The 19,460-nt window shown below is 44.9% G+C and overlaps 2 protein-coding genes across 7 annotated transcripts in view; one reads left to right on the plus strand and one right to left on the minus strand.

Moving 5' to 3' along the window:
- The window catches only part of LOC142557690 (histone-lysine N-methyltransferase SUV39H2-like), a 113,735-nt gene extending 107,171 nt beyond the window's left edge, over window positions 1-6,564 (minus strand). For 3 of the 4 annotated variants that reach the window (XM_075669718.1, XM_075669717.1, XM_075669715.1), the window contains exons 1-2: window positions 6,263-6,564; window positions 5,912-6,034 (exon numbers count right to left, since the gene is read on the minus strand). In XM_075669718.1, coding sequence (XP_075525833.1) covers window positions 5,912-6,034; window positions 6,263-6,419 — 280 coding nt within the window. In that variant the 5' untranslated portion in view covers window positions 6,420-6,564. The remainder of the gene's footprint in view (window positions 1-5,911; window positions 6,035-6,262) is intronic. The other variant, XM_075669716.1, reaches the window with a different exon arrangement.
- A 134-nt stretch (window positions 6,565-6,698) lies between these two features.
- ND-15 (NADH dehydrogenase (ubiquinone) 15 kDa subunit) lies at window positions 6,699-12,130 on the plus strand. Of its 3 annotated transcripts, none has more exons than XM_075669719.1 (3): window positions 6,699-6,832; window positions 6,945-7,154; window positions 11,962-12,130. In XM_075669719.1, the coding sequence occupies exons 2-3, from the start codon at window positions 6,969-6,971 to the stop codon at window positions 12,082-12,084; spliced, it is 309 nt and encodes a 102-aa protein (XP_075525834.1). In that variant the 5' UTR covers window positions 6,699-6,832; window positions 6,945-6,968; the 3' UTR covers window positions 12,085-12,130. The 3 variants fall into 3 exon arrangements, with proteins under 3 accessions (XP_075525834.1, XP_075525836.1, XP_075525835.1); XM_075669721.1 differs by having other exon boundaries at window positions 6,717-6,837; XM_075669720.1 differs by having other exon boundaries at window positions 6,792-6,881.
- Window positions 12,131-19,460: the final 7,330 nt, after the last annotated feature.

The raw sequence follows: 19,460 nt of genomic DNA on the forward strand, positions 1-19,460 counted from the left end.
TTGCATGCGCTCAAGGCAGCTCTCAATTCAGCAATACAAAAAGGACGGTTGTAAGGCTCATTCTTTCGACCTTTTCTTATTAATGGCTTACGTTCTTCTGTTTGTTTGTATTTGAGAAAGGATTGTGTATAATTTGTTGGACTTGACACGCTCTCAAAATATTCCCCAAGTGAGTCTGCCTGGTCTTGCAGTGTATCGCCCTGTGTGTTTACCAGGGGGACTGAGTATGTTTGCCGCCCTCTAATCCTATTAACTCTGTTCCAGGCTTTGGCCTCATCCCTAAACGAGTTAATACTCGATAGATACTTTTGCCAGCTTTCTCTTCTGGCCTGTCGGCGGGTTCTCCTACCTTGGGATTTTACTTTTTTTAAAGTTGACAAGATTTTCTGCAGTGGGCGAAGCGCGCAGCAACCCCCACGCTTTGTTCTGATTCCTACGTGCGATTCTGCATTCATTGTTCCACCACGGGACATGCCGTTTGCATGCCGAGCCGCTTAATTCACGTATGCATTTAGATGCGGCATCTATTACGAAGGCTGTGAAGTACTCCACAGCAGCATCGATTTCTAAAGAGGACATGTCATACCCTGATATACTAGTTAAGTTTCGGAACCTGTCCCAGTCTGCTGTGTCAATCTTCCATCTGGGAGCCTGTGGCGGATATTCGTTTTCTTTAAGTGTTCTTAATAGTATGGGGAAGTGGTCGCTTCCGTAAGGATTGTTCATAACTTCCCAATCGAGTTCAGGCAGAATGGACGAGGAAACTATGCTCAGGTCAATAGAAGAAAAGGTTCTGTTTGCTAGGGAGTAATACGTGGGTTCCTTCTTATTCAGCAAGCACGCACCTGAAGAAAAAAGGAACTGTTCAACAAGACGACCTCGTGCGTCTGTACGAGAGTCGCCCCACAGGGAGCTGTGCGCATTGAAATCGCCAAGAACAACATAAGGCTCTGGCAATTCGTCTATAAATGACTGAAATTCATGTTTGTTTAATTTGAAGTGTGGGGGTACATAAAGCGAGCAAATGGTGACGAGTTTATTTAAAAGAACAGCTCGAACCGCCACTGCTTCAAGGGGCGTTTGTAGCTGTAAACGCTGACAGGAAATACTTTTATGAACCAAAATGGCAACACCGCCTGATGATACGACTGCATCATCGCGATCTTTGCGAAACTTGACATACGGTCAAAGAAAGTTTGTATGTTGTGGTTTTAGGTGTGTTTCCTGCAGACACAGCACTGTTGGATTGTGTTTTTGGATAAGCTCTTGCACATCATCAAGGTTCCTTAGAAGACCTCTGATGTTCCACTGAATTATTTGTTTATCCACATTGGAGGTCAGTAGGTGCTGTGTGTACAGAAACAGAAGTAGTGATTATGAAAATTACAGAGATTAAATTACAGAGCCCTTTCGAGGCCCTGTAACGGGAGTTTTGTCCTTTCTGGAGCGTTCGAGGGAGCCTCGCCGCTCCTTAGGCGCTTGGGGCGCCTTGAGGATAGGTGTTGTGTCCATTGCCTCTAGTGAGGCTCCGGACACGTGCTCTTGCGAGCGAGACGTTTTCAGAGGGAGTCCCGCCTTGGAGGGCAAGACCCCTGCGCCCACCAGCCCGGAGGTCGATGGGGCTCCCTGAGGGATTTGACTGCGCCGGCTGTGGCCAGCGCTGGAAAGGGCCGAGGAGGTTGTGGCAGCCTCGGCTGCGCCCACCTTCGGGGTCGATGGTCCCTTCTGCTCAGTTGGCGGAGCAGCGCTAGCTGCAACCACCGTGGGGGCAGATGGCGTAACTGCCGACTCACTGCGTGTGGGTCGGACAGCCGCCGGAGGCCGTTGTGACGCTGCTCCCTGACGCGCCACTTCGGCAAAGCTTTTCTTTGGCAGGTATGCTACCCGCCTGCGTGCCTCTTTGAACGATACATTTTCCTTGACCTTGATTGTGACTATTTCTTTTTCTTTTTTCCATGATGGACAGGACCGCGAGTACGCGGCGTGTTCTCCATCACAGTTCACGCAGTGTGGAGCATTCTCGCAATTGTCAGATGGGTGTTCTTGGGCACTACATTTTGCGCATGTCTGGCGGCCTCGGCAGTTCTGTGAACTGTGGCCAAATCTTTGACACTTAAAGCATCGGAGAGGATTGGGGATGTACGGTCTGACTCGGATCTTTATGTAGCCAGCCTCAATGGTCTCAGGTAGCGTACTTGATGCAAAAGTTAAAATTAAGTGCTTTGTCTTAATCTCCTTGCCATCGCGCCTGATTTTTATTCTCTTGACATTGGTCACATTTTGATCGCTCCAGCCCTCCAGTAGTTCGGCTTCAGTCAGTTCCATGAGATCGGCATCGGAAACGACTCCGCGGGTGGTGTTCATTGTGCGGTGCGGTGTTACCGTCACTGGAAGATTCCCAAAGGATACTAGATTAGAGAGTTTCTCGTACTGTGTCTTATCACGCAGTTCTAAGAGGAGGTCGCCACTTGCCAACTTAGAGACTTTATAGCCTGGGCCAAAAGCTTCACTAAGTGTCTTCGCAACAAGAAAAGGTGAGATCATTCTCGCTGCCTTTTCTTTTTTCTCTGAATGTACTACATGAAATCTTGGAAAATTGTCATTATATCGGCCAAAAAACTTGAAAACTTCTTCGGTGCGCCCTCGTTTATGAGGGCGATCAGGAAGGGTTGGAAAAGAACTTGCCATAGATATGTGTAAAAATTCGGCAGCGCCGCCAGCCACCCACCATGGAGCCCAACAAGGGGACGCTGCAGGACCGTGAAAAGACGGCCTGCACGCGCCAGCTGTACGACACTACTATAACCAAATCTGTTATAACCAAGGTTGGCTATCCCACACAAGGTTAACCCTTGCCGCCGAGGAGAATGAAGTAAATGGAAGAGAGGAGAGGACAGGAAAGGTCAAAAAGTAAGAGATAAAGACGAAGATTCGAGAGGAAGAGACAGGAAAAGGCGACTGCCGATTTCCCCCGGGTGGGTCAGTCCGGGGGTGCCGTCTATGTGAAGCAGAGGCCAAAGGGGTGTGTTGCCTCAGCCGGGGGGCCATAAAGGTCCAAACACCCAGCATCAGCTCAACCCCCAGGATCCCCTTTTCCCCAGACACGGCTAAGCCGCGCACGGCTACACGCGGGAGGGTCCAACCCTCGTGTGCTCGGGTACGTGGTGTCGCAACACACCAAACGCCTGCTTGCGCAGACGCCCCTGCGGGGACTTAGCATGTTGGTGCGCCACCTGCACTTGGTGAAAAATATTAATCTTTTAGTTTCTAGTAGGGTACTCCCTTACAGCTGTGTTTTGTGTATCATGTAACGATTATCATTTATGGTCCGTTGGCCCTATACACCCTGTGTCATTGTCGCGAATGTCACCTTTCATTCGAGGTTCGTCATCTTTTACAATCGTTTTATCGCTTTTCGCCTGGCTACGATGTGATTTTCGACACCGTGGGAGTTGCGCTGCCAGATTTGCGTATAATTACGTGTTTCTGACAATAAAGCATCAGTTGTTAATAAGCGCTCATCCATGTGTCTCTTCTTGTATCGTCTGTTTGGCACTTTAGTACTTCAGTTGCATATTAAGAATGATGCATAAGCAAATTTTCAAAGCGCGGCGGATAATTACACCTTTTGCAAAAAATTTCTTAAGCAACCGCTTGACACCTTTATATGGCTATTATCAGCTATGTTTCCCAGTGTCTTGAGATAATTCTACATTACACCCAGTTTACATTTGGCAAAAACAGAGGGTCCTGTGAAGTGTAATGTGTGGCAAAACTGTCGTTTTTGGTGTAAAATGAATTACTTCCCCCTTTTTCTTCTTTTTCATGTCTTATGCAACATTCATAATCAGTTTCCCCAATTTCTTCGGTGAATTAATTGAGCTACTTTTGCTTATACTCTGTAAAAATAGGGGGAATGTTATGGTAATTCATAGGCGAAGTACCTAGTTGTGAAGATGCCAAGCACATCTGCAAGATTCTGCATTCTGACCTCTTCATTCCTTCATGAAATGCTCAAATGAGTTACACGGCTGCTATTTGCTACGTTTCCCAATGTCCAGAAAAGATTATGTCACAATGTGTTTACATTTGGTTCAAATTAGGGGAGTGTTATGTGCAATGTGTGGCAAATGTTAGCATTTATAAATTAATAATGAGTTATACAAATATGAGGGAACCATCATTCTCACCCTATTTTCATGCGTTATGTAAGACGCATGTGGTGTCTCAGATTGAATAAACAAATCACCTTGTTTATGTTCTGTGGATGAAGAGGGAAGGTTATGGGTGTTGTGTAGGCAAAGTTAAAAGTGTGTCATTCAATTACAACGTAGAATTTAGCTTGTCGTCCTGGGACAACTATAAGCTACCGATAACAAATCTGGTGGATGGGAGAGCATTATGACCAATAAACAAATGTTTTCATAAACAAAAGTAAGAAGAGTTGGGTTCTAACACGGATGTAAAAAGAAGAAACATAGCAATTGAGTAATCGAAATAATTATTGTCTGCGAGGCACAGTATCAACGCGCGTCACATGCAGGCTTTAAAAGTGTCTTCGAAAGTTTTAAACTGTGTGGTTATGTACAAGGAAATGAAATTTGTAATGCGACAGCTCGAAAGAAACAGCTACCCTGGAAATTGGGCCACGATTTCACAAAATCGCACAAGTTTGCTGTAGTGAAAAAACTTACCTGCAGACTTTAGCAATTCCTACAGTGGACTAGTTTTCAATGACACGTGAAATAGATGTGAACTGTATATGTCTCAACATTATTGCTGCTCTTTCATGTAGGCAGTACTTCTCTAACTGCTATTTGCAGTAAAACTCACATCAACAGATTGTATATTGTCATATGATGCTGTCTTGAGTGCTCACGTCTTACTAAATTTCCTGGGCCATTTGTCTTGCAATCTGCAATAAATATCCAGCTAAACTTTATGTTTCTGTCATCTTCACCTGTACACCTATACATTCACATTTTCTTCAGTCCTACAGTGAGAATCTTACACAATATATAGATCGTGTCACACTTCTCTAGAGCCTATGAATTGGGCAAGGCAATTTGGAATGCAACAAAATCTTTTTACCACTGCCTCTCAAGCTGGAAGAAGCTTACAGAACGCAAGAACTTAAACACAATCGGTGTGGTGTAATATGCTCAAAAAAAGAAAAAGCTGCTTGAAGACAACTGTGTATCAATGTAACCACTTCAATTAGGGGCACTTTGCTCACATATGAGCCAGAGTAATTGCGGCTCCAATGATATGTATAAATATTAATGTAGAGCTGCTGAATTGCTTAGGAAGAAATGGCCGTTAGCTAGGGAAAAACGAAGGTGAAGTGCAATTGGGCACCAGTTAGAATAAGCATTGTCGAGGGTCAGCAACTGTTGGAGCCACACGTATCGTGCATGCCTCAATCCTAAATCTATCACAGAAGTGCTAACAAATATGCACGTTGTCAACCGTGCTGCACATATTGCAAACAAAAGAAACATTTTTCGACCCTAGTTGATGAGAGAGCTGACACTTTCGATCACTACGCATTTTCTTTCCCAAGAAAGGTAGTTTATGACCCTTTTAACAGATGTGCACATGAAATACATATGCGCTTTTTTATATTTGCTCATTTCTGTTGCAGCCAAAAGAAAGATGTGTGTGCTCTGCATAGATGTGCGCCGCCTAAAACATCATCCGAAAAACGTCAGACAAAAGATTAAGAAAAAATCTGATAGAGAAACGCTGCCCTACCGACACCTGTCATAAGCGCTAGCGACACCTGTCGCACTTACTGGTCCTCACGACCTAAACTTCGGCGGCCTGGTCGAATCGCTGCACACGCATCCATCAGGCGAAAGACTGAAAGCATTCGCGCGATGCCTCGATACGGCAGTCCACTTCATCTCACCTTGTACCGGCGCCGACTCGTTCCACTGAGAGTAACCAGTGGCGGCAAGAACCTCTTCGTCGGTCAGCCGCCTCACAACTAAGCGTGGACACTTGCTGAAAACTTCGCTTCCGTCTTGAACACCTGAGTTGTGGTGGCAAATACAAAGTTCCAGCAATCGTTTATATAACCGCCGTGCGAGACAACTGCCCGATCGGGCAATAACAGGTGACGCAAAAACAGTCAAATCAAACACTGCTAGCCACGTTACAAGCAAGTGCCTTCAGGCATCGCTGCTGTGTGATAAATCGTGCTTTATAAAATATACTGCAAGGAAGGGACAACTGGAAAAGAACCTCCAGAAGCGCTTACCTAGGTCGTTTGCGACGACGCCGTTGAACAACTTGCGAGTGGACCGCTTCGTCGGACTCGAAGTAGGTAGCTGCGTTGTGCACCCATTTACGGTTCCATTGTAGAACGTAGACCGAGAAACACATTGACGGCTGCCAAACTTCGATGGGGAGCTCATCGCCGATGAGTCGGTTCGCTTCCTGGCGAATCGCGAAGAAAGGAAAAGCGAATGCGCGCCCAGTCTCTATGAAACGGCTAGAGGTACCATTTGAGAAACAAGGCGGTTGAAGTCGTTAAGGACGCCATGTTTGAAGAAGCGCGCTAAGGAAAGCTAATAGTGTACCCAAACTTAAGACAGCAAGTGACTATTTTATCGTTTTGCCTAGTTAGCGGTTTCTCAATCCCATATTCCAGCTGCTATCAGACTATTCCTCTATTCCAGCAGCAACGGGCCAGTAGAAAGACGGCACGTAGACGACGTAGGAGGCGCAGCCACTATCCCGACCATCCACGCAAAGCCGAGCCAGGCCGATATAGGTGTTTCGCTGATCGGCGCAGGAGGGGGCACGGGGACACCAGGGACACTGCAAGGTCGGGTAAACTGGCAGGCTCCTTTAATTCAACCACCGGTGACATATAGGTGTTCTGTGGTGACATTTCCTGAGTGCCTTTGAGGATACCAGCAACACGTTTAATGTTTCAGGTCTCTGCCTGAGCCCATACTACCATGTTGTTCCGCACACCTTTCACGGACCTGGTGTCCGCGTGTGTGGAAGGAGAAAGCAACCGCAACTGCCAGAAGCTGTCCATGCAGCTAGCGCTCTGCCAGGAGGCCTACGGCGCGCATAGGTCTCAAGAGAAGTGCGCGGCGGAAAACGAGGACTTCAAAGAGTGTATCTACGGTTTTAAGCAGGCGAGTGCGCCGGCGATTACTGCCGATTTACCTCCATCTTGCAGGGTCGCATGCGCGTAAGCTCATGTCTGGACGTCTTCCCGAGCGATAATTTTCGGTACTTTCGGTGTGTGTACCCTAGTTTTTTTCGTAAGATTCTTAAATGGCATCGTGCGCGATATACTGCGGATTTTGCCATTCTACACTCTTAAATTTGCACCCTCTGGGGCCTATCTCGTCCCATAACAATAATCATCTGTCTCGCCCGCATTTCCTTTCTTCAGCTCTGCCAGCCCGGTGCTTCCAAGCCACGAACTGCTTGCGCGTTATCAGCGTGACGCAGCATTCTTTACAGGAAAGTGTAGAGCGCCGAGCTTTCAAGAAATGAAACGCAAGCAAGGCAGATGATTATCGCTGTGGGACAAGTATACACCCCAAATGGTGCAACCGTTTTGGGTCTAGAACATGCATGCACAAATACGAATATCGTATCGAAATTACCGCGCGTGCGAATCCTCACCTTTCAAATACTGGATATCTGAAATGCATTAATCGTAAAAATGTTTCTAGTGTTTCAGATCCTGATTCTGGTGCACCCAACAGTACTACACTGGAATGCGTCAAAGACGTAGTGTAATATCAGTTGACATAGCCAATTCTTATGCATTTCCTGCGGTAATATGGAATGGAGACTATACAAGGGGTATGCGCATGACGTCATCCGCTAGGAGCGATAGCGGCGTCCGCGGAAGCCACCTTGAAGGCTGAACCCCATGAGAGCAAGTTTGTGCGCGACAGCCACGGCTTCGAGCGACGGCTCTGGCCGTCGCTTGAGCAGATCGCTCGGCCTTGTCACTCGATCGCTCGGTTCTGCAAATCTAGAATTCGTCGCTCGTCCGGAAGTGCTATAAAGTATAAACCCCATGCAAGCGATCTTGCACGCGACAGCGACAGGCGACGCGATGGAGATGGCTGTCGCGTTCGCTCGTCGCCTACAAGTTGCACCCCATGCGAGCGATGACTTCGAGCGACGTCTCCCCAGTGTTGCTGGTATGAGGGCAGCAATAGAGGCGCCGAAACTAGCGTGACGCGTGCTTTATTAACTTAAGTTTATGTATTTTACTGTAAAAAGCAGCATAAAATATTTCTGAAAGTCTTGCAGTAGGTTCTTATCCTTGCACCTATAAAAATTCAATCGTTTGCTCGTTCCGTGCGACAATCGGAAGTACTGGAGTTATGTACATCCAGTTCCGGCTTTGCGCTATTGGCTAGTCGCTCGTAGCACTTCCGGGCGACGAGCGACGAATTCTAGATTTGCAAAACCGAGCGATCGCGCGACAAGACCGAGCGATCTGTTCAAGCGACGGCCTGATCCGTCGCGCGAACCCGTCGCTCGTCGCTGTCGCGCACAAAATCGCGCTAATGGGGTTTAGCCTTAAATCACTAGCCAATAGCGCAAAGCCGGAACTGGATGTGCACCCGGCCACAAAAGTTTACGGACGACGGGATCGCAGGAAACGTTCAATTTCCAAGCAGCTTGTAGCAGTAGCCAGTAGAACTGTATACGAAAATGTTAACATATTCTAGCTGATGCCTATAATGCAAATACCAAATTGCATTGTGAGGTTGCAGAGATATTCCGCTTTTTCTCAAATTTCATGGTCCGTTATATTTTGTGGCTGGGTGTATGTTACTCAAATACTACTGATCGTTGCACAGAACGAGCAAACGATTAAATTTTTACACCATCAAATACATCAACTTAATATAATAAAGCATGAGTCACGCTAGGTTCAACATGTATTTGCTACCCTCGTGCCGGCAACACTGGGGAGACATCGCTCGAAATTGTCGCTCTCATGGGGTACGACTTGTAGGACAAGCGAACGCGATGGCCATCTCCATTGCATCGCTTGTCACTGTCGTATGCAAGATTTCTTGCATGGGGTTTATGCTTAACTTCGGCCGCGAGTTCGCGGCGTCTATGGGAGCAGGCCTGCGTCACCAAGCAGCTACCAATACGCACGAACCATCTGTCCTTTTCAAATTGCCTTTCTGACTTGACTATAGAGTGGTATGTCTTACGTTAACAATGCACTTAACTGTGTACGTGCATTGGTTGACTTAACCAGAAAAATTATGCTATGAAAACAAGGTGCACTTGTATGACTGTGTCGACCAGCTGAAACTCAAAGATGAGGAGCATGGCACGATATCGCACTACTGCCTCGCGTGGATCTCGTAGACATCAAGGATTACCTTGTGAATGGAATGAGCTTCGTGACCCGCAAGCAGTTGAAAGCCTACAAGTCGATGGAAGGCCACAATGATCTGACAGGCGGCTGGATGCAGCAGCTGTACGTCAAAGTGCTCGCATAGCATGATCGCCTTCATTATGGAATTTACTGCATATTGATCACTTGCATCATTAAAGGTAGCGTTAAACTTTGCTTCACTGAAAAAAAAAAACAAGAACTAAACAGTATGATTCCACGCAGCCTTTGTAATTTTTATGTTGCGGCAATTCTGCTGGTCTTGCCATAACAACTTTTCTTTTCTTTTTTTTCCTTCTTTTTTTTTTTTTTTTTTTTTTTTTTTTTTTGCCCTCCCAGGTCTGTCAATCACATTCATTCGATGAAAACCCACTCGCACCATGGCTTCTCGTAAAAAAATGATGGCGAGGTGCTAGCTGCACAGTGCACCTGCAAGGCAGGCCTGGCAGAGGCATGCTCACACATACTGCTGTGCTCTTTTACGTTGAGGCTGTAGTGAAAAAGAGAGATAACCAGGTATTGAGAACCCAATCTGAGCAATATCACCGAGCTTCTTTCGTGTGATTGCTGCAACCAAGCACAGCACAGTACAGTTCACTATGACATTGAAGCTCAATTGGCGCTTGGCCACACTGCGTAGCCTATCCGGATGTGCAAACATTGTACGTAGACCTGTTCAATATCAGCAACTGCATAAGTCCACAAGGCGAACGGTGGGCCAAAAGGCCAAAGAATGGGATCAGATGTTCACGTGAGAAGGACCGCTGACATTTTCCCAACCAATGTGACCGTAAACATGGCGTGGCTGCCTCGGTGACAGCGTCACCGTCTCATGGATAGAGCTCAGTGCATACCCCTTGTATGCTACCAATCATGGCCCCGCCACCTGGTGGTGACAATTTTTCAAGATTGTGCTGAAGATATTGCCAGGTTGTAGTATTGGGGTTCCTACAGGGTGGCATTCCTTCTGCTCTGGCAACATTTAGGTCCACAGTTGCAAAATGTCTCTAAGTAATTAGTATTAAAACTTCATAAGTGCACTAGCTAGAGCTTTGGCTTGTTCAGCCAAGCAACTGGATATGTGGGTGGCATTACAGCACTGGTAGTGACATCTTGTGTTGCCTTGTCCAACCACGGTACATTCCTTTAGGAATGTTTTTGTGTTACTTGGGTGTCCTCTTCAAAGGAAAACAAAAATGGACTGCATGTTAATGGTTACTTCAGCTTCAAAACTTTGCACTAGCAATGAAGTGCAATACTGCAATAATACCAATGTATCCTCACTAGTTACCCATGCAGCAAGATGGTGCCAGAGGGGGCTGCTCATTTCCATGTCTTCGGTAATCCAGTCAGCGAGGCAAGCAATTTGATATGCATCGACCATAATTGTATTGCCAAAGAAGGACTTCCTGTCTGTACTATGTTTTATTTTCTTAGTATTTGATAAAACATCCAGTATAATGCTTTTTGATATTGACACAACTACCCAACATGCTAAATTTCATCCCAAGATTTCTAGTAGAGAGAGATTTGGCAAATGCACTTAGTTGTCCAGCCAATGCGAGAATGAGAATATGTAGATCTTCACACAATTTAACATGACTTCTTTGAGAAATTGCAGCACAGCTTCTTAAATCTGTCATTTTGGTTCAACTGTGGTGGCCACTACCTGCAGTGTTTCTTCAGAGCAGTTCAGTGGTTATGCTCAAAACTAAATCATTGCATCACTATTTTTACCAATTTTTTAAGCAAGCCACAACATTTCCAGTATGTGTTGCTAGGTCTAGATGGTGTTTTCAGCAAGAATAATCACGTTGGGTGATTGTTTCTGATGTCCAAGACAGTTGCAGTTTTCTTTATTTACAGTGTTCTAGAAATAGCATGATGGAAGGTATTAAGTGCTAATCATTGTTACACAACAAATTTATATTGTCAGGTTAGGTTAAAATAATGCTAAAGCAGAAGGCTATTTGAAACTAAAGCTTAGACTAATTCATGTATTACCCAGCATTTCTATGGTATGCACCATAGCGGCAGAACTGACATATGCTGCCAGGTCTTCCTAGTAATCTTGCTATGAAAGTTTACGCCGGACACCAATATCTATTACAACCTACTGTGTCCCGTCTCAAGTAGGGCTCGTAACTGACCTGCAAAACCTTTAAATCTCTTGACAGGATACTTTTAAACATCCCTAGATTTAGTTTTCTGTTAAGATAAGTGGACTTTCCTTGGACATCTGCCTACAAAATTTGTGAAGTCCGAAGTCAAGTAAATGCAGTCCCGTTGGGGAGCTTTGCAGTGGTTGGCTTGCTAAGCCTTTGTGGTTTGCATGCAACACAAAAAAGATGTGCTTGTTATTGAAAACAATGTTTACACTTTTTTTAGCTGTCAGAGCTTTAATCCCTAAATATTTGTCTTTGTAAGAGCCTTCAAGGTCCTAAGAAATGGCTGAATCTCTTCCCACAAAATTACTGCAAATCCCACTCCTGGTTTCAGGTTTTTCTGCCGAGAGAAGGTTAACCTTGATCACCTGTTTGAAATGTATCTTGCAGCGTGCACGAGTGGTCATCATGCAACGAGAGCGGGAGAGGCAGTTCAAGAATGGGGAGCGGAAGCAGCACTATGCCGAAACGCCTCCCGTAGATGGCTTCGCCATGCGTGACCCGTTTTCATAACCTGTTCACTTGCTGTAGGAAATAAATGCTGTGCAAATTACTGCAACAGAGTTTCACGGCAATGTCTAAGGCACTTGGCGAGTATAGGTGGCAGTGTATAGAGATTTACGGCTGGAATTTAGCTGAACCCAGATACAGTAGAGTTGTACTTTTTGCAGTCTACAGCTTTTGTTACACTGAAATTAGCTTTAGTGGTGCTCACAGTTGTATCGGTCTTCGCGAGTCCTGTTGCATTAAGGTGTTGTGATCAGGTGTTTTGCAATAAGTATATAAGGTTTGTGGGTGAAGTTGCATGACCAGCCACCAAGACATCTTGTGCAGCCATGATAGCAGTGCTCAGTGACACAACTTTGTCTTCAAGTGCAAGCTCTCTCTCTCTCTATCTCTCTTTGTTGTATGAGGCAGTGCTACAGCATAGTACAGAAATTTGTGTCTAGGTGCAGTCTGAACATCACCTACATTAGCTAAAACCAACGAAAAATAATTGCAAATGACAACTTTACTGCTACTCTCAAAAGTTTATTCAGGCACATAAACACTTAGTTTGATTGCAGTAAGATTCACATCTACAATGTGCTGCTGTTCATGCATCCTCTTCATTTTGTGCTTCCCGTATTTTTGGCGCTAGTGTATTTCATGTTCGAATTGATACAGAAAGGCTAGCAAGAGAAGTTAGGGGCAAGTGCAAGCCTTGCTTCGGACTCTGACAGCCTATGCATGTAGGTGCAAGTGCTTCCTGATAAATTGAATTTACGTGCAAGGAATGAAGTTCCATGCAGCTCTTGTAACTGTGGGACACAACCCATTTTTGCACAAGGCAACCAGCTGGTCACTATAGCAAATGCCTACCAAGTTCTTCTGCACGGTGCTGACTGAATAAAATGACGGAATCTCGTGTGCAACAAAAAGCTCCAAACCAAATTTGCACAACACGGCCTAAGATGGACTGCATGTGCAGCCGATACAACATAAGACATCTGCATTCTGCAGTTTCACAGAAGTGCATGTTGGACTGCGTGATGGGTGAATTTCCTCAACAAAATGTACATATTTCACTAAAACATAGTACTGAGCCTGTAAAATAGTTTTCTGCATTGTTGGCACAGTAAAGAGTTTTACTTCACAGTTCATTTGAACATTAAAATTAGATTTGAGGGCTATAGATTTATAGTGTGTTCTGGGGTTTACATGAACTATGGCTCTCTTAAAAGGCCCATAGCACAGACATAAAGTGAAAATAAGCTTGGTGGCATCCGCCACCACCCTGTTTCAATGGGATGCTCGAATAGCCATCTGTGGAAGGTTTTTTAGCAACCTTGTTATCTATATATTGTCTCGGCACAGCTAGGTTTGTGGCTAGAATTAACTAGCTGCACATACACAATGCACATAAGAGTATGGGACAATAAACAAAATTGGAAAGACGTTTGATGTGCATCATACCTTCCAACCTATGATGTTTGATATCGGATAAAAGAGTGGAACGTGATAGGACTCAGATTCCAGACTGCTTCTCGCGCTTCCCAGCAGCTGCAGCATATGTAACTGTAATGTTTACCGGGAAACGCTGGCCACGAACGCTCTGCACGAAGGCAGGCTTTCTGGTAGAAACACGGCCTCTTGTGTGGGCTGCGATGTGGCAGAGGAGAGTACCACCTGGAGGTATTGCAAGGAACCAGGCACACCGCTTCATGCCCCCCCTCCAGAGATACTCGAGGACCAGTGCGTGCAAATGGCGGACGCAGTGGCCGGTCTATGAATGGTAGAAACGCTGGAATATAGGTTTACGTTTTTGCTTAACAGAATTGTTTCCTTGTATAGTCAAATTATAATATGACGCTATCATGTCTGTAGGTAGTGTGCAAGTCGTACTGCATGATTTTTCTACGTATTTTAGCTTGAGAAATTCAACAGTTCAGTAACTTCCTTCACCACATCTCTGGGTATGGGTGGTACAAAAAAATTTTTTTTTTTTTGCCAAAACGACACAGACACCAGATTTTCTGCGGCACAGGGCCCTTAAGGCTGTCGCAATATTTTCAGTGTTGCACTGCTTACAGCACACTGTTGTTTCCACACTCCCATTACCGGCCCGGGCATACAAGCACACCCAAAACAGGCAAGACAGAGTTTCAGAATAGGGGCCACAATAGTTTGAGGCCCCAAAGAGCTTTGCAAGTGTTAGCATTGGGGCACGCAGGAGTGGAGTATTAGAATAGGGCTTTGCATTTGCAAATAGTTTTACACTGACAGCGCCATTACAACGTCGAAGAAAAGCTATTTCAAATAAAATGTACCATTTTATGAGAATAGCCATTTTGACTTGTGTATTCAAATTTAATTACAATTTAGAGGTTATCCTGTAAGCAGCAAAAATTAGTTGCATTTAGTTGTGAGTAACCAACTTTACGTGCCTTCACCAGCCAAATTAAGCTGTGTTAGGCCTACAAGCCATGAAATCCATAATCTAATTAGGAGTCAGCGGTGTCTAATGAATTAATTTTCATAACACGCTAGCTGAAAGTGATGACCACGGTCACTTCTAGCTTGCAAACTTCATGCGTTACCACGAATTGATCCGATCCCAGTTTGGTGCTAGGTTAGAGCTGTTGCTTCAATGGGTGCCACCATGTTTGTTTACGCAAATCTTTTGGGGCTCCCGCTATATCAGTGAAACAGCGTGCCAGACATAAAACCCAAATGCAGTTTGCATTTCGCACATGCACAGTGGCTTCGACACTATTTCTTTGGAGCCCCGAATGTTTGGGGCCCCTATTCTAAAATTCTCCTTTACCCGTTTCATACATGAACTTAATGGCATGGTGTAAGCTGTTCAGCACTGTGTGGAAAGCAACCAGGTGTGCCCTTTTCAAAATTTGAAGTGTCATCCACACACATACAATACATTTTCACCCGAAAGGGTAGCAAGTTGAGCACCTGTGTTTCTATGTGCTCCATCACTAGGTTTGCCACGGTAACAGAAACTTCCCATAGGGCACCCTTCAATTTGATGATAAATTGTGTTGCCAAAACTGAAGTGGTTCAAGCAAAACTGCAACAAAATTACGATCTCCTCCAACAAGGACGTACGGCATTCTAAATTACGATCTCTCGAACGTGCCTCTACTACATCAATGGCCAGGCCAACAGGGACGTTTGTAAACAAGGAAATAACAGGGAAAGGACAGGGGGAGGTGGTTAAGATGATATGACATAGTTAAAGAACTACTTTTATAGCAAAGCTGTATATGCCTAGGCAAAACGCTCGCGGTCAGACCACAGAAACCCTCATGCGAAAGGTGCGCCGCATCATTGGCTACACCGATGGCAACATTTCTCTCGCAGCAGTCTCTCTCAAGATGGCCACGCAGTGCTCCTTTTCCCAAGGAGCAGCTGGCTTACAAGCAACAGCACCAAGAACATGAGAGATCTTGTCGGTGTCAGCAGAAAATCAGGCCCGCGATGTGCAGCGCAAGTAGCAATATCAGGCTAATTCAGTGGCTCGTGTGGCTGAGCGAAATCGCCAGTGGCAACATGGGGCCAGGGATCTGGGGTGTAACCCTGTCGTGGTCAACAACGTAAATACACGGTGCCGCGAACAAGTTCAAAATGGTCGATGCCTTATATTTACGGCACCATCTGTACGTTTAAAGAGCATGCGAATTTCCCAACTTTTTCTGTCGTGCTGCCACTATGTGGGAATACAGGGCATTCTTTTTTTGCCCGCCTCCATCTCCAAGTTCTAGTTGCATGGTTTGTTTTAGAGCTACTTTGCTCCCGCGAGTCTATGTACTACCATTTGCACATTGGTGTGCAGGCAGGCAGCGGTTTGGATTTTGTTCCACAGGTGGTTTTGGCTTCTTGCGCTTGCAAAACTGATGGATATCTCATTACTAATCGCTCAAAGGGTGATCACTTGTTTAGTGCTCACAGGGGTGCGCATAGGAAGGTTGCCGCCGTGCATGCTTTCCGTTGCTTTTTTGGGGGGGGGACACTCACGAAACCTAATTGTCTCGGTTCGGCAGTAAGAAGATTGGCGGAAGTTTGTCACGTTTTGCTTTTTTGATGGGCACACAACCAGTTCTTTTTGAGCGAGTGCACCTACGCAGTTCGATTACGCTATGGATGTACATATTAGTATAAGAGCAGGAACATTCGAGTCTCTCGAAATATTCTTGTATGTGCATCTTCAGCCTTGAACTATGTGTATAACAATGCATAAAATTTTTATGCGAAGCATATTACGAGAGCTCAACCCAGCTCCTCAGGCGCGGCGGTGTCGCCTTCAATACCACGTGACACCGTGACGTCACGACAGAGGAGAAACGGGGCTCCAACTCTCGCCGTCGCTCGCGGCGTCGCGGCGGTATATAAGCAGCTGCGCTTGCCTCTGCTAGACACTCACGAGGTGAGATGCCTCCTGGAGACAGAGCTGCTCGTTGGAATGGGAAGCGAAGGTTGCGGCGTGCTACAGAGACTGATTTTCTAGGTGGCTTTGGCTCAACTCTTGCAAGATGGGCTGGGTGGGAATCGAACCAGGGTCTCCGGAGTGCGAGACGGAGATGCTACCACTGAGCCACGAGTACGATGCTTCAAAGCGGTACAAAAGCGCCTCTAGCGAATGTGGTGTTGCCTTAGAAACGAGCTGTTTCTAAGGCTCAGGCGTGCGTCGCTTGCTCAGGCGCACATTTCGTTGCCGCGGCGAACGCTGCGTTGCTCGACGTTCACCGCGTCCAATGCGGGGCGCGTAGTCGCTGCGCCGTAGCCCATTGTCTTACACCCCTTGGCGGGTCGACGGGAACGCTGTCGCGTTCCACTCTTGAAGACGAAGCAGAGTTAACGCATGAGTTGTTTCTTCGTCTAGCCGAACCAAATATAGCCAAGCAACGGCAGTTCACCAGGCTAAACAGTGGTTCAACAACTAAAATAAAGGCTAGTATGCTTCGCATCCTGGGCTTAACCTTAGCTAAGCCACAGCCATTTTTTTATTACTTTATTTCCTTTTTTATTGTTATTCATGAGTGAAAAGTATATACCAACTCAAACTATTTTCTTCTCACTTAACGGTCACCCTAAAAAATGACGGTAAGTTTTTTCAATATAAGTCCCTAAGAATTGGAATCTGCAATTAAAGAAGTTTACCCTGGTCAGTCGCATATGGCGAAAAAAATCTACCCTCAAAGGGTTAAAAAAATGTGTCATTCTTTGATTAAAGGAAATGTGCAGCCCCAGTATGTCACTTGGCAACTACAGTGCATAACCAAGTCAAACACTGACAAATGCTTAACCTAATTCATAAAGACTGATGAACCCACTGGATTAACACAATAAACTGCTCATTGCACCCCTCCACAATGATTATGTGAAGCCCAATATGCAGGATTTGAAATAAACACTGATAACCCAAGCCAAACATTTATAACCTCATCAAGGAGCAAAATGACAAATAACTGAGAGTTTAATGAACCATCGGAATTAAATCTGTGATAAAACACCAGGGCTGCACATTTAAGCTTCGCTGGTTTAAGGTCTGTGTGAGGTGCATGGGAGTTTTATTTTTTTTTTTCCAAGACAACTATTGTTTTTAGAACTTCATGTAACATTTGCAAGATTGCAGAATGAGCCCAAATTTGTGAACATTACGGGAAAAAACAGGATAGCTGGCAGTTACAACTTGGTTATGATGTGTTTTGAACAGAGCTGATGATCAACTGACAAGGGAGATATTGGAAGCGCTTCAAAAAAGCGTGGTGTTGACTGTATCAGTGAAGCCTCAGTTTCTCTTTCGAGAAAGGAACCGGCATATCTTGACAACGACACTTAGAAGTTATTCTGTATCTTGGCTTCCTTGTGCGATGCAGATGACTGCCCTGTTTATTCTTGTTTTGATCCTTGACGGCAGCTATATATTACTATGTCAAGAAATAAAACACTGTTGTTAGTGCGCCTACATGCTTGTCTCGAGTCTCCCTTCTTCGTGTGTTGTTTTATTCGGCACAGTGTTTGTGATCATGCTTAACCAAATAGCCCACCAGCACATGCTCTATGACTTGGGGAATTTTGCAAGGTGACACAGAGAAAAGAAAAGCTCAAACCTAGCAGTGAGAATTGTTCACAGGGCAGCTGACAAAGAAGCTGGTACTATAAACAGAACAGCACTGCAGGGTTGCCAGGATTGCTTCAATAGTGTATTTTCTTTGGACACTGAATGAACAATTGTGTATGCCAAGATATTGCATCAGTAGCACTGACGATATTCGAAACATCTCGCATGTCTTTAAACACATCTGATTGGATCTGCGCTGCAAGTTTCAATATGCATGAAGTCTGTCAAAGGAATTGAAGGTACACCAGGTGTTTGATCTCTGTGGCGGTATGTCGTCACTGAACAGGTTCACTTTCATTGTTTGAACACAATAGCATTATGGGCCCCGTGTGGCAGAAAATCTGGTGTCGGTGGCGTTGTCCATTAAAACCACACAGGTCCTCCACGCAGTGTACTATAGGTGTTACTGAACTAATCGAATTTCTCAAAGTAAGATGCATCAGAAAATTCGTAAAGTACGACATAAAACCTACAGACATCGCATGGAATTCTAATTTGAAAACAACAAAAAAATACTGTTATGCAAAAGCTTGAACACAAGCCTCTTTTCCAGCTGCCGTTTTAGGTCTGTCTTAGTGGTCGTGGACTCCAGGTGTGGATACTAGTGCGACCTAGTGAGTAGGTTGTGGCCTTTAACCTAATAAAATTGTTAGGGACATGTACTGATGAACGCTATCGCGTTCCACTCATAAAGGCGAAACTTAAGCATCTTCCAAGTTCTAACACATTATTCCAACAATGACAACCTACGGTCGGTTCTAACACAGTCGAATAAAAAGAGTGGCTGAAGTTCAACTGTGGTGTAAGTCTACAACTTCTCACAAGACTGCTGAATACAACTTGAGTAGCAGATTTTTATTACATACAAGCCTTCTAAATACGGTCCTCATACAAGGCAGCATGTTGGATACAGCACTAAAACTGCATGCAAAACATTCAGACATCAAATAATTGTATCAATGAAAAAAGTAAATTCATGACAAACCGCAATGTCATTTCAATGTAACTCAATATCAAAACAATTGTTTTTTCTAATATTTAAATACAAACATCTCTACTATATTGTTTAAAAGAAGAATGCTTGAGAGAGTACAAATTCATCGCTGAAATACAAGATGCATACCAGTAAATACAGAACACCTTTAAGGGGGGAGGCTACACTTGAAATACAACTTTTTTATTTGTGGACAGATCTGAACGAAATTTTCACACTTTGTGTATCTTAATATGCAGATTCTAAAAATATAATTAGTTTCGCCACAGGATAAGT

Source organism: Dermacentor variabilis, chromosome 9 (assembly GCF_050947875.1).
Source record: "Dermacentor variabilis isolate Ectoservices chromosome 9, ASM5094787v1, whole genome shotgun sequence".
Lineage (NCBI taxonomy): Eukaryota > Metazoa > Arthropoda > Arachnida > Ixodida > Ixodidae > Dermacentor > Dermacentor variabilis.

What these genes read in the sequence shown, in the direction of transcription:
- ND-15 (XM_075669719.1), top strand. Translation starts at nt 6,969, where the DNA reads ATGTTGTTCCGCACACCTTTCACGGACCTGGTGTCCGCGTGTGTGGAA. An exon ending in GTATCTACGGTTTTAAGCAG is followed by an intron (nt 7,155 to 11,961) that starts GCGAGTGCGCCG and finishes TGTATCTTGCAG; the next exon opens with CGTGCACGAGTGGTCATCAT.